The 12,892-nt window shown below is 44.5% G+C and overlaps 1 protein-coding gene across 3 annotated transcripts in view; it reads left to right on the plus strand.

Annotated features, from left to right (window-relative positions):
• osbpl1a (oxysterol binding protein-like 1A) overlaps window positions 1-12,892 on the plus strand; it is a 203,802-nt gene that overhangs the window by 47,295 nt on the left and 143,615 nt on the right. For all 3 annotated transcript variants that reach the window (XM_048529335.2, XM_048529336.2, XM_059646272.1), the window contains one exon: window positions 12,565-12,646. In XM_048529335.2, the coding sequence (XP_048385292.2) occupies window positions 12,565-12,646 (82 nt within the window). The remainder of the gene's footprint in view (window positions 1-12,564; window positions 12,647-12,892) is intronic.

Here is a 12,892-nt window from a genome sequence, read left to right on the forward strand (position 1 = left end):
AGCGTGTGGTGTCAATCAAACGGGTTGCTTTGTCCTGGATGGTGTCGACCTTTTTGAATGTTGTTAGAGTGGACCCATCTAGGATTTTGACCCAGGAACGCTAAAGGCCTAGCAATATATTTCCAAGTGTGGGATAGTAAGGAATGGCAGGACAGGGCCAAGGGGACTGAATGGCTGACGTATGTTCCCAATGCGTCTGTGAACAAATATTTGTTTGTAATGCTATGGCAACTCACCAAGCCTTCTCCAATTGCACCTGCAAAACTCTCAACAACTTCCACCCAGAAGGACAAGGGCAGCAGATATATGAAAACACCACCCCCTGAAATTTCCACTCAGAGCCACACGGTGATATACTTAGAAATATACCACCGTTCCTTCACTGTCAGAGTCATACAGCACAGAAACAGACCCTTTGGTCCAACATGGCTATGCGGACTGTCTGTACCAATCTGACCAAGTCCCGTTTGCCACCATTTGCCCCTATCCCTCTAAACCCTTGCTATTCGTGTGCGCATCCAGATGCCTTTTAAATGTTGTAATTGTACCAGCCTCCACCACTTCCTCTGGCAGCTTGTGCCATACACACACCACCCTCTGTGTGAAAAGGTTACTCCTCAGGTCCTTATTAAATCTTCCCCCTCTCACTCTAAACCTGTGCCCTCTTGCTCTGGACTCCTCTACTCTGGGAGGAAGACCTTGGCTATTCACCGTACCGATGCCCCTCATGATTTCATAAGCCTCCATAAGATCACCCCCCAGCCTTTGACCCTGTTGCAAGATTAAAATCCTGGAATTTCCCCCCCTAATGGTACTCTGAGCTTTCTGACACCCCAGGACTGCAGCAGTTCAAGAAGTTGGCTGTCACCTTTGCCAGGGCAGTTAGGGATGGGCAAGAACAGCTGGCCTAGCTAGCAATGCTCATAAGCCCGGAACAAATATTTTAAAATTCCTATCAGGTTAATCAAATTGAGTTGCTGTCATGGGGTTTGATCCCATTGTCTCTAAGAGGTCTCGGTAATTAGGGACATTGCCATGAGACCACAAACTCTCTCCACGTAGTCTGCCTTTCAGAATCATGTTGCCAGCGTAACTTTGGCATGGTCAGGATTATTTAGCAACTGTTCAATCACTGAATCACATGTAAGTTTGGACCCTATGTTCTGAGATGCCCAAGTGTGGGCTGGATGAGTCTCGTCAGTCCTCTGCTTATTGCAAACAGCCGAAGGGATGTGCTGTTTGATACAATCACATCTTGGCCTCAACTCCACATTCCAGCCTGCTTTCTTCAACCTATGACTAATTAAATATCTGCCCATCTCCTTCTCAAATTTACTCAGTGTCCCAACATTCACAACATACCTGGGGAGCAAACTCCACACCTTCATGACCCTTTGACAAAAGTAATTTCTCCTCATCTCTGATTTAAATCTGTCGCAGTTATGCTAAAACTGTAACTTCTCGGGACAAACATGGGAGAAAGATGGCCTGCAGGCAAACACTGAGTTAGCAGTTGGGAGCAAACAAGTGCCAAAACAAGAATTTAGCAAAAACTTTAAATATACAGATCAAATGAGCAGCAGTGCAGGCTCCCAAAATGTTATTTTCAAATGCAGTGTTACAGTTATCCAACAGAGGGAGCCACTGTGCATTAGGTCACAGCAGCACCAGTAGACAGAGATAGCATGGTGTAGAGCTGGATGCATCAGAGGAGCATGAAAGCTGACGTTTCAGGCCTAGACCCTTCTTCGGGCCTAAACCCCCAGCACCAGTAGACAAGGCCTTCTGGTGGCGTTAACATAAGTGACTCATAACAACTATTTGTCTTGAATTACTTACGGGTTGTGGGTATCACTGGGCAGCCATTGTTACCTACCTAATTGCTGTTGAACTCAGTGACCTCGATAGCCCACCTTGAAGGGCAATTGTGTCAAATGTATTGCTGAGAGTCTGGAGTCACAGGTAGGCCAGACCAGGTGAGGATGGCAGTTTCCCTCTCTGAAGGACACTAGTGAATCAGACAGGATTTTTACAACAACTGGTTATAGCTTTGTAATCACCAATGCAGAAATTAGGTTTTGATTCCAGATTTTATTAACTTAAAGAATAACTGACGTTTAGGTTCCACCAGGACCATTCAGCTCCTGACCTGATTGTAACTTTAGTCTAATTATGTGAAGAGATTTTGATTTCAGCAGTGAGGCAAGAGTGACAGCTCTTGACATCAAGGCTGTATTTGATCAAGTGTGGCATCAAGGAGGCCCAGCAAAATTGGAATCAATGGGGATCAGTGGTTAGAGTCATATCTGGCACAAAAGCCGAAGGTTGTGGTTGTTGGCAGTCAGTCATAGTTCGGGAGATCCTCGCAGTGCTGTCCTAGGCCCAACCATCTTCAGCTGCTCCATCAATGACTTCCCTCCAACATAAGGTCAAAAGTGGGGATTTTCAGCAACACCAATTAGATCATTGCCCTGTCCTTTGCGCAAACATATAATTGAACTTAAAGTGCTCAGACCATCCTGGAAAGATAAGCTGTATCACAGTCTGAGCAACAAGTACAGCTAGTCGTTTTATACTGCCACTGCGCAGTCATGGAGGTCTTCAACACCAAATGGATGTTGCCATCAACCTGAACAGGTATTCTGTCTAATTCCAATCCTGTCCTTGTACACATTAGAACTAATGACATAGGAACAGAAGTGGACAGGATTCTGGGGAGGGAATATAGGAATTTGGGCAGGATTTTAAAAATTAGATCCTCAAGTGTAGAAATATCACGAACTCTCCCAGTGCCACGAGCTAGTGAGGGGAGGAATAGGAAGGAAGAGCAGATGAATACGTGGCTAAAGAACTTGTGCAGGAGAAAAAAATTAACATTTCTGGATCATTGGAGTGTCTTCTGGAGTAAAAGTGGTCTGTAAAAGAAGGATGGATTGCACTTGAATTGAAAGGGGACTGATATATTGCCAGCGAGATTTGCTCGAGATGCTCAGGAAGATTTAAAACCAGTAATGGGGTGGGGGTGGTAGATTTTGGGAACCAGGGAGATAGTGAAGAAAGAGATCAGTCTGAGACTGGTACAGTTAGGAAAAACTTTAAGTCATCAAACAGGGCAGGCAGGAACAAAGTAGAGGACTGCATTTATTTCAATGTAAAAGGCCTAACAGGTGAGACAGATGAACTCAGAATGTGGTTAGGAAAATGAGTCTGGAATATTATAGCCATTGCAGATATGTGGCACAGGGATGGACAGGAATGGCAGCTTAATATTCCAAGGTAGAGATGCTGTAGGAAGGATCACAGTCAGGGTGGGGGATGAGACAAGAGAAAAGGGGGAGTGGCATTTTTGATGAAGGATAACATTACAGCTGTATTTAGGGAGGATTTTCCAGAGAGGACATTCAGGGAAGTTATGCGGATGGAACTGACAAATATAAAAGGGATATCGCCTACCTGCGACTGCACTATTGACCCCCAAATAGTCAGTGGGAAAGTGAGAAACAAAGTTGTAAGATCATCTCAGTTATCTTCAAGAATAATAGGTGGTTATGGTAGGGGCTTTTAACATTCCAAACATAGACTGGGACTGCCATTGTGTTAAGGCATTGGAGAGAAGAAGGCTAAGAGGGGATTTAATAGAGACATACAAGATGATCAGAGGATTAGATAGGGTGGACAGTGAGAGTCTTTTTCCGAGGATAATGCCTTCAGCTTGTACAAGGGGGCATAGCTACAAATTGAGGGGTGATAGATTTAAGACAGATGTCAGAGGCAGGTTCTTTACTCAGAGAGTGGTAAGGGCGTGGATTGCCCTGCCTGCCAATGTAGTTAACTCAGCCACATTAGGGGCATTTAAACAGTCCTTGGATAAGCATATGGATGATGATGGGATAGTGTAGGGGGAGGGGCTTAGGTTAGTTCACAGGTTGGCACAACATCGAGGGCCGAAGGGCCTGTTCTGCGTTGTATTGTTCTATGTTCTATGATTATATCAAAAAGAGCAGGCTTGAGGGGCTGAATGGCCTACTCCTGCTTCCAATGTTCAATTAGAAATTGGTGCAGTGGTCAGCCATTCAACTGTTCAACCCTGCATGTCTCCCACTACATCACTCTGGTTAGCAATCCTCTCACCACTGGAAACCGATGAAGTAAGGAGAAATGATCAGAATCCATCATCATTTCAAACACCTTTTATGTCATTTCCCACTTCACCTTCTCTTAATTGATGTCTTTCTGGTAAACCTTCCTCTGCATTGTCTCTGAAGAATTCACATGCTTCTGAAACTGTGGTTATCAGAATCCTCTAAAAGATGTGATTGTATTTTTGTTACACTTCGACAACACCTCCCAATTCCAGCCTGCACTCTGCTCCTGCTTCAGGGACGTCTAGGTATGGAGAGGGTAGTAGAAGGGATAGGAACATGGGAATTAGGAGCAGGAATGGGTATTTCAGCCCTTCAGACCTGCTCCACCATTTAACATGATCATGGTTGATCTTATCCTGATCTCAATTCCACTCTCCTGCCTGATCTCCATTGTTCTTTATCCCGCTTTTCTCAGAAACATATCTATTTCTTGAACCTGTTGATTGATTCTGCTTCCATAGCTTCTGAGGGAAGTAGTTTCTCCTCATCTCAGTTTTGAATGTACCTCATTTTACTCTATATCACTGCCTTCTTGTTCGAATCTGCCCCACAAGGGGAAACATCTGTTCAACGTTCACCTTATCAATCCCTTTTAGCAGTTGTATATACCTCAGTCAGATTCCGACCCCCCCCCCCCCCCCCCCATTCTTATGAACTCTAGCAAGGACAAGCCCAAGGCATTTGACCACTCCTTGTATGATGGCCCTTTCATCCCTGGACTTAACCTGGTGAACTGCTTCCCCTGCCACCACTCACTGACATGGGGATGAGAGCTAACCACTGAGCCATGTTGGAAAAGAGTAGAAAGATGGAAAGCAGCAGGAGCCCCTTCTTAATGATGGTAACATAGTTGATCTGCGTTCAGAGCTGGAAAGTGGTCTGATTTTTCAGATAGTTTTGAGGTTGGGTGAGGCAGCTGTCGTGGACCACAATAGTACTCTGATCATAAATGTAATTGGATAGATCTCAGTCGAGTGAGGGACAGGTGCCAGTAGGAGTGACCCAATGGGCCAAATGGCCACCATATGTGCTGTGAAAACTTCCATTGGTTCTACTTGTTCAGAAGTGAACATCTGTGAAGGAAGACTAAGGGGCACATTTTTAAGATGAGAGGAGAGAGAGTTTAAAAAGACATGAGGGGTAATTTTTTTTTACACCAGAGGGTGTTTTGTGTGTGGAATGAACTTCCTGAGAAAGTGTTGGATGTGGGTACAATTACAATGTTTAAAAAAGCATGTGGATAAGTATGTGAATAGGAAAGGTTTGGAGGGATATGGGCCAGGGAGGTGGGACTAGTTTAGTTTGGGATTATGTTTGGCATGGACTGGCTAGACCGAACGCTCTGTTTTCGTGCTGTCTGACTCTATAACTGGAGCCAAAAATTTGGACTTCTGTGAGCATTAATCTCCCGATATGCAATTTGACAAGGTGACCTCCTTTTCAAAGCAGATGCATGAACAGAGAAAGCCGCACGTTCATGTATGTTAGTCTGGAAGGTAGGGCCATACAGCATTAATCCAGACCCTTCCATCCAACTTGTCCGTGCTGACCGGGTTTCCCCAATTCTGTCTAGTTCCATTTGCCTGCATTTGGTCCATATCCCTCTAAGCAAATTATTTACATTGGTAGCAAGGCAAGTTAGGAATAAGAAGTTTTAAAGAAGGTCACAGGCAATCCAGGACTTTGTGAAAGGCATTTGAAAGCAAGGTCATTATACTAACCTGGAGAGTTTTTATCTTAAACTGTGCTGAATCATTGTGATCTGGAACAGGTTGTCTAAAGGGTGGGTGAAGCAGCTTCAATAGAAACTTTCAAAAGAAAAATGGTGAAATGTTTGAACAGGAATATTTCTTTGGGCTGTGGGCTAAGAGCAGAGGGAATGGGGCTGATTGGATAGCTTTTTCAAAGAGCCAGCAAAGAAGCCAAAGGACACATGGTCTTTCTTTGTCTTACAGTATCATAACAATAAAGTACGCGTTCTGAGCAGAAATAGGCCAGCCAGCCCTTCGAGCCTGCCTGTTTGTGACTTTGATTCCATGTTTGTGCCTATGTCCAACACTTTGACTCTCATCGTCCACTATCTATCCAACCCCTGTCATAAAAATATTCAGCCTCCATGAGAATTCCATGGACCCATAACTCCAAGCGATAAAATGTATCCTTACCTCCAGCTTAAATGGAAGACCCCTTAATTTTTAAACTGTCTCTCCTGGTTGCATGTCTTTTGTTATTTGGTTTCCTACCACAGTGAGTTTGGGTTCAAGACAAACTGGTCGAGAGCAAAGTTAAGAACTATCTCACTCTTAGACTTTAAGATGCGCTATTTAAGATGCATTAATATGAAATACATGGTAATTGTTGATATAGCAGACTCTGATCTAATAGTTACATTTGACAAGGACTAAACTGTATTCTTTGTCTGTTCATGTCAGTGTGTTCTTGAGACTCTCTAAAGTTCAGGTCTAATATACTGTTGTTCATGATTTTAGTCTAGTTTGGTATTGTAGTGTCTGTTCTAACTCCACCCACACTCTGCTATTTATGCTCAGTGATGCGCAGTTCTGTGACATTATTGCAAAGTTGCTCCAGGTTCCTGAAATCCTTGCACAACGTTGGACTCCACAATAAGGGGACCATCCTCTCAAACCTGTAAAGTCCTGTCCAGATCGTAAATGATTCAATAAAATCACCAATCATTCTCGTAAATTCTAATGAGTATGGGCCAAGATTGGCCATCACGTGATATTGTACTGTGCAAAACTACATTAGAACATATGTTAGAAGCCCGAGAATGCCAGGTTATAATCCAACAGCATAATTTGAAATCACAAGTTTAAGGACTTGTGACCTTGTCCACCCCAGTCCAACACTGGCACTTCCACATCAAAATTTTTGTTGGAATTGAGAGGTTTATAAAAGTGTCTTCTGTAACTTCAGTTGTTTGGAGAATTGAAAGCTGTATTTGTTCAGACAAATACAGCTGCTGCTCAGTAGATGCTTCAGCAAATAATCTATGGGTTGTAGTGTTTGAGCTGTCTGACTAGTGCCAATAGATGATCAAGTCCCACCTTGTCATTGCCACAATCATCCAGCTGCTGCCTGTTTGCAAAACCACTTTGGAACGACGGCAGCTGCTGCCTGTGTTTGTATTTTGCCCCCACTGTAGAAAGCTACCATTTACTTCCTCCATTCCAGCTGCAACCAAACGTGAGACGTTTCTAAATATATTCTCTGAAAGTACCTGCTCTGATCAGTAATTTAATGCTGACAGTGACTTCAGGAAACTTTGGTTTCACTGGCAGCTGTATTTAACTGGACAAATATTGTTGACCTAAAATATTTAAGAGCTACATGCTTATGTACTTCCAAAAAGTACTTAAAAGATTTTGGATGAGCTGTATTGACTGATAGTAAGCATGATGAGTTTTAGGCAATGCATTTCAGATTGACAAAACTCTGCACTTATTTCAAAGATCTCAATTATTTTGCCAATTGCTCTTAATCTCTGGTTACCAACCGTTTTGCCAGAGGTAACAATTGTGCCTTATTTATTGGTTGAAGCCCCTCGTAGTTCTGAACACAATTCCTGTCTCCTCTGCTGCAAGGGGGACAGTGTCAGCTTCTCCCATCTTTCCAAATTCATTGAAGCCCCTTAAGCTTGGAAACATTTTGATAAATCTCCTTGGCGCCCATCCTCCCAAGATCTTGACATCCTTCCAAACTCACGACTACGACTATCCAGAAGGACAAGGGCAGCAGATATATGGGAAAACCACGCTGTGCTAGTTCCCCTCCAAGCTGCTCACCACCCTGACTTGGGAATATATCACAGTTCTTTCACTGTTGCTGGATCAAAATCCTGGAATTCCCTCCCTAAGGGCATTGGGGGTCAACTTTCAGCATGTGGACTGCAGCGGTTCAAGAAGGCAGCTCACCCCCCACCTTCTCAAGGGGCACCTAGGGACGGGCAATAAATGCTGTTTCAGCCACTCTGACTCCCATACCCTGTGAGTGAATTAAAAAATCTTCCTGGACAGGGACACTCAGCATTGACCACAATGTTTCAACAGATGCCCGACTGGAGATTAATAAAAATTTAGCCTGCCCTCTCTGCACCTTAAAATAAATCTAGGTTGTGTGGGGGAGTGTCACCTTTTTCACACAAAATGTTTTCAAAATCTGAATCTTTATAACCATCTTCCTGCTTGAAAAAGAACAGTTGAGGTTCAAAGTGAGGGGGAGCAATTGAAAATTGATGGAATCTATTGACTAAGAGAATAAATGGATAAGGCACAGATTATCAATGGTCTAACTGGGCAGTTTTGAGGGATTTCAGTTGCCCCCTCTTCCTCCTCCAGTGTTCCAAATGTACAGCTCAAGCAACACATCAACTGTGTGTAGTGCCTCCAGAACATCTTCTGTGAAGGAATCAAACCTGTGTATGATTTGTAGACTCTTCTGCCAAGCGAGTTAACAGCAAGGAGTTCACTGCTATACGAGCTGCCTGTTTATTTTGCCAGCGTAAGGAAAATTAATCCTCTGGAATCGGCACATGAGCTTAATCTGTGTCACCTTGAAATAATGGTGCCCTGAGCAATGATAATTTGCTGAATCTGCGGCTTGTGTGCTTAGATCTCTTGCTTATTTAGGTGTGCTGCAGAAAGCTCTGTTGATTTAGAGCAAATGATTTAATCATGATGGAGGTCAAACTTAGAAGCTTAAGGCAATTTCCTGTCCTGCAGTGCTTTCCATCAATGTTTTATCAAATACTGAGTCAGTGCAGAATGGTGACCTACTTCAGTATGTTTCTAATTAATATTTTGTACTGAATCTGACGTAAGCCCGGTGATAAATTTCTAGGAAACCCCTTTACCAGGAGTGATATGAATTTGGTACCATTTACCACAGGGAGTGTTTGAGCTAACTGGCAGCTTCCCCTCCAGATTATTCACCATCCTGACTCGGAAATGTATTGCCATTTCTTCAGTGGCACTGGGTCAAAATCCTGGAATTCGCTCCTTAAGGGCATTGTGGGTCAACACACAGCAGGTGGACTGCAGTGGTTCAAGAAGGCAGCTCACCCCAACCTTCTCAAGGGGGCAACTAGGAACGTGGCAGTAAATGCTGGGCCCAGCCAGCAATGCCCACGTCCCATGAACAAATTTAGAACTATTTTTAAGGGGAAATGGGATAAACATATGAGGGAGTAAAGTACAGAAGGCTGTGCTGATGGGTGAGATGCTGTGAGATGGAGAAATGCTAATGCAGTGTGTATGCGCCAGGATAGACCAGATGGCCCAAACGGCCTCTTTTGTGCAGCAAGTACTTTTGAGTTTTAAAAGTATTCTTAAAAAAAATTCCAGTTACAAAATTGTAAATTGCTACAAAATTGTTTTACACAATTAGCTTTTAAAAGAATTGTTTTTAAAGCAGGAGGGTGTAGATACTGAGATAATAAAATGTGAGGCTGGATGAACACAGCAGGCCCAGCAGCATCTCAGGAGCACAAAAGCTGACGTTTCTGGCCTAGACCCTTCAGAGAGGGGGATGGGGTGAGGGTTCTGGAATAAATAGGGAGAGAGAGGGAGGCGAACCGAAGATGGAGAGAAAAGAAGATAGGTGGAGAGGAGAGTATAGATGGGGAGGAGGGGAGGGGATAGGTCAGTCCAGGGAAGACGGACAGGTCAAGGAGGTGGAATGAGGTTAGTAGATAGGAGATGGAGGTGCGGCTTGGGGTGGGAGGAAGGGATAGGTGAGAGGAAGAACAGGTTAGGGAGGCAGAGACAGGTTGGACTGGTTTTGGGATACAGTGGGTGGAGGGGAAGAGCTGGGCTGGTTGTGTGGTACAGTGGGGGGAGGGGACGAACTGGGCTGGTTTTGGGATGCAGTGGGGGGAGGGCACGAACTGGGCTGGTTTTGGGATGCGTTGGGGCAAGGGGAGATTTTGAAGCTGGCGAAGTCCACATTGATACCATTGGGCTGCAGGGTTCCCAAGCGGAATATGAGTTGCTGTTCCTGCAACCTTCGGGTGGCATCATTGTGGCACTGCAGGAGGCCTATGATGGACATGCCATCTAAAGAATGGGAGGGGGAGTGGAAATGGTTTGCAACTGGGAGGTGCAGTTGTTTATTGCGAACCGAGCGGAGGTGTTCTGCAAAGCGGTCCCCAAGCCTCCGCTTGGTTTCCCCAATGTAGAGGAAGCCACACCGGGTACAATGGATACAATATACCACATTGGCAGATGTGCAGGTGAACTTCTGCTTAATATGGAATGTCATCTTGGGGCCTGGGATAGGGGTGAGGGAGGAGGTGTGGGGGCAAGTGTAGCATTTTCTGCGGTTGCAGGGGAAGGTGCCGGGTGTGGTGGGGTTGGAGGGCAGTGTGGAACGAACAAGGGAGTCACGGAGAGAGTGGTCTCTCCGGAAAGCAGACAGGGGTGGGGATTACGTAATGATCAATTATTGTCTATTGGATCACAAATGAGAGAGCACAGACCTAAAATAATTTGCAAACATGGCAAATGCATTGTGAAAGTTTTTTTTTCCACAGACTGAATGCACGATCAGAAGGAGGCAATTCAGTCCATCCAGCCTGCTTCACCATTCATTGAGATCATGGCTGATCTGATGATCCTGAACTCCACTTTCCTGCCTTTTTTCCCCATTCCCCTCGATTCCACTCATTGATTATATGTCAGTTAGTTAGGGTCTGGAATGCACTGTATGGAAGTGATGGAAGAATTTCAGTTGAGGCATTCAAGAGGGCCATTGGAAGGTTATTTAGATGGAGACAACGTATAGTATTATGAGGAAAAGGTGGGAGATTTTGCACCACATGCCTTGTAACAATTCAGCAATTTGTACCTGGTTACCTTAAATGGTGGGAAAGTAACTAACGGTAAACCTGTGTATTCATGGGGGAGGTGATGCCCTCGTTGGGCTGTTAATCCAGACACCCAGGTAATGTTCTCAATTGTCAGAAAAATCCATCTGCGTCACTAATGCCCTTCTGGGAAGGAAACTGCCATCCGCACCTAGTCTGATCTACATGTGACTCCAGACCCACAGCAAAGTGGTTGACTCTCAACTGCCCTCTGGGTAATTAGACATGGGCAATGAATTCAAACCCGGCCAATGATGTCCCCACCCAATGAATAAAAAAGGAAATTTATCAATAGCATTGCTACTCCCTCCTTCTCTCTTGCAGTGGACTGGATTCTCATCCCTGTTTTGGGAGGAAATATCGAGTGCTCCTCATTTGAAGCTACCACCTGTCTTCATCATTGCTCTAGGTGGCAATCAATGCAGTGTCCGTATGGAATAGTTAAATTCCTGAGAACTGGCTCCCAGAATCAATCGACATGACAATCTGGCTGACTTGCCAATGGAAGTCCAGTTGAAGTGCTCGAGTAAAACGGTGCTCCCGGAAATCTGGCTGAAAACTGTGGCCATGCTGCCATGATCAGGCAGTGCCCTCACCTGCTGCCTGCCTTACTTCCCTCCTCCCTGAGTGAAGGGGGGAACTGGACCCTCATGGGGGCAGCCAGTGAGAGGCAGAACATTCTGTCATGGTGGAGTGACATCATTTCCATCAGCGATGTACTTGCCATTTATTCGTCTACTTGGTAGGTCTGGATATTCATTACCAGAGTGACCCGAACAGTGCAAATCCCTTGCACAAGACAGACTGATCACCTTGTAAAAATAATCCTCTGGTTGTATACAACTGGATGTAGGTCATGATACTCTTTGGTGCAGGCACAATGGCCCGAATATCCTCCTGTTCTGAGATGTCACTAGTGTAATCGTGGCTACGTTCCTGAACTAAAGACAGTCGTGGTTCAGTGAGTGCTACTGTCTGTGGGTTCAACAGCCGCTGCAGATAGAGGGAGTTCAGCTTTGTCAGAGGGGCCAAACCATGGCCCCACCTACTCTCTTCAGGTGAAGAACAGGGGCCTGGTCCCAGGTCTCCGTTTAATCTGTCAGGATCAATTACGCCAGATGATCTTGTCACTCTCTCATCGGTGTTCGCGGGAACTGGCTGCCTGTCCATTGGCTGCTGTGCTTCCTGTGTTTACGGTTTGAAATTTGTGACTTATTGTAAGACATTAGAAATTCATGAAAGGTGTGGTATAAATTATTTTCTTTACTGATGCAGAGAATTTGATCTATCAGATCTCATGAGGGCAGTCTAAGAACTGCCATTATGCTCAGATCACCAGAGTGGGGGGTCCCAGAGCCCCTCAGACCTGACTCAGTAGGTTGACTAGATGGTGGGTCTATGATTTGATCATCTGTGAATGATAACGCCTGTGCTTTCATCTATATCATGAAATAATGTGGGATTTGAAGCAGGCAATATAAGCGTAAATCAATTTTCTGCTTTTGGAATATTTATATTTTCATTTTTGGTGAACAGACTGTACAAGCCTGCCAGCAGAAGCTTGAGAAGGAAGTTTCAAATTTATTAAGCATCGTTGAAAGCCCTGGAATTGCAAAAGGTAATTGGTAGCATTTTCTACTGTACTGAAATAATGTTTCCTTCATTGTTGCCTTATTTTACCCATGAACCACAATTTAAAAATGACAGAATTTAGTTCTGGGCAGGGGAGGCATAAGAAATTGAAATTCATTAATTGTGTGCCTGCTCATTTGCCTTGTATACTCAAGGCTGAGATGCACAGATTTTTAATCAGTGAGGGGAATCGATGATAATGGGGAAAAGGCAGGAAAGTGGAGTTGAGAAA

Source organism: Stegostoma tigrinum, chromosome 5, assembly GCF_030684315.1.
Source record: "Stegostoma tigrinum isolate sSteTig4 chromosome 5, sSteTig4.hap1, whole genome shotgun sequence".
NCBI classification, from domain to species: domain Eukaryota; kingdom Metazoa; phylum Chordata; class Chondrichthyes; order Orectolobiformes; family Stegostomatidae; genus Stegostoma; species Stegostoma tigrinum.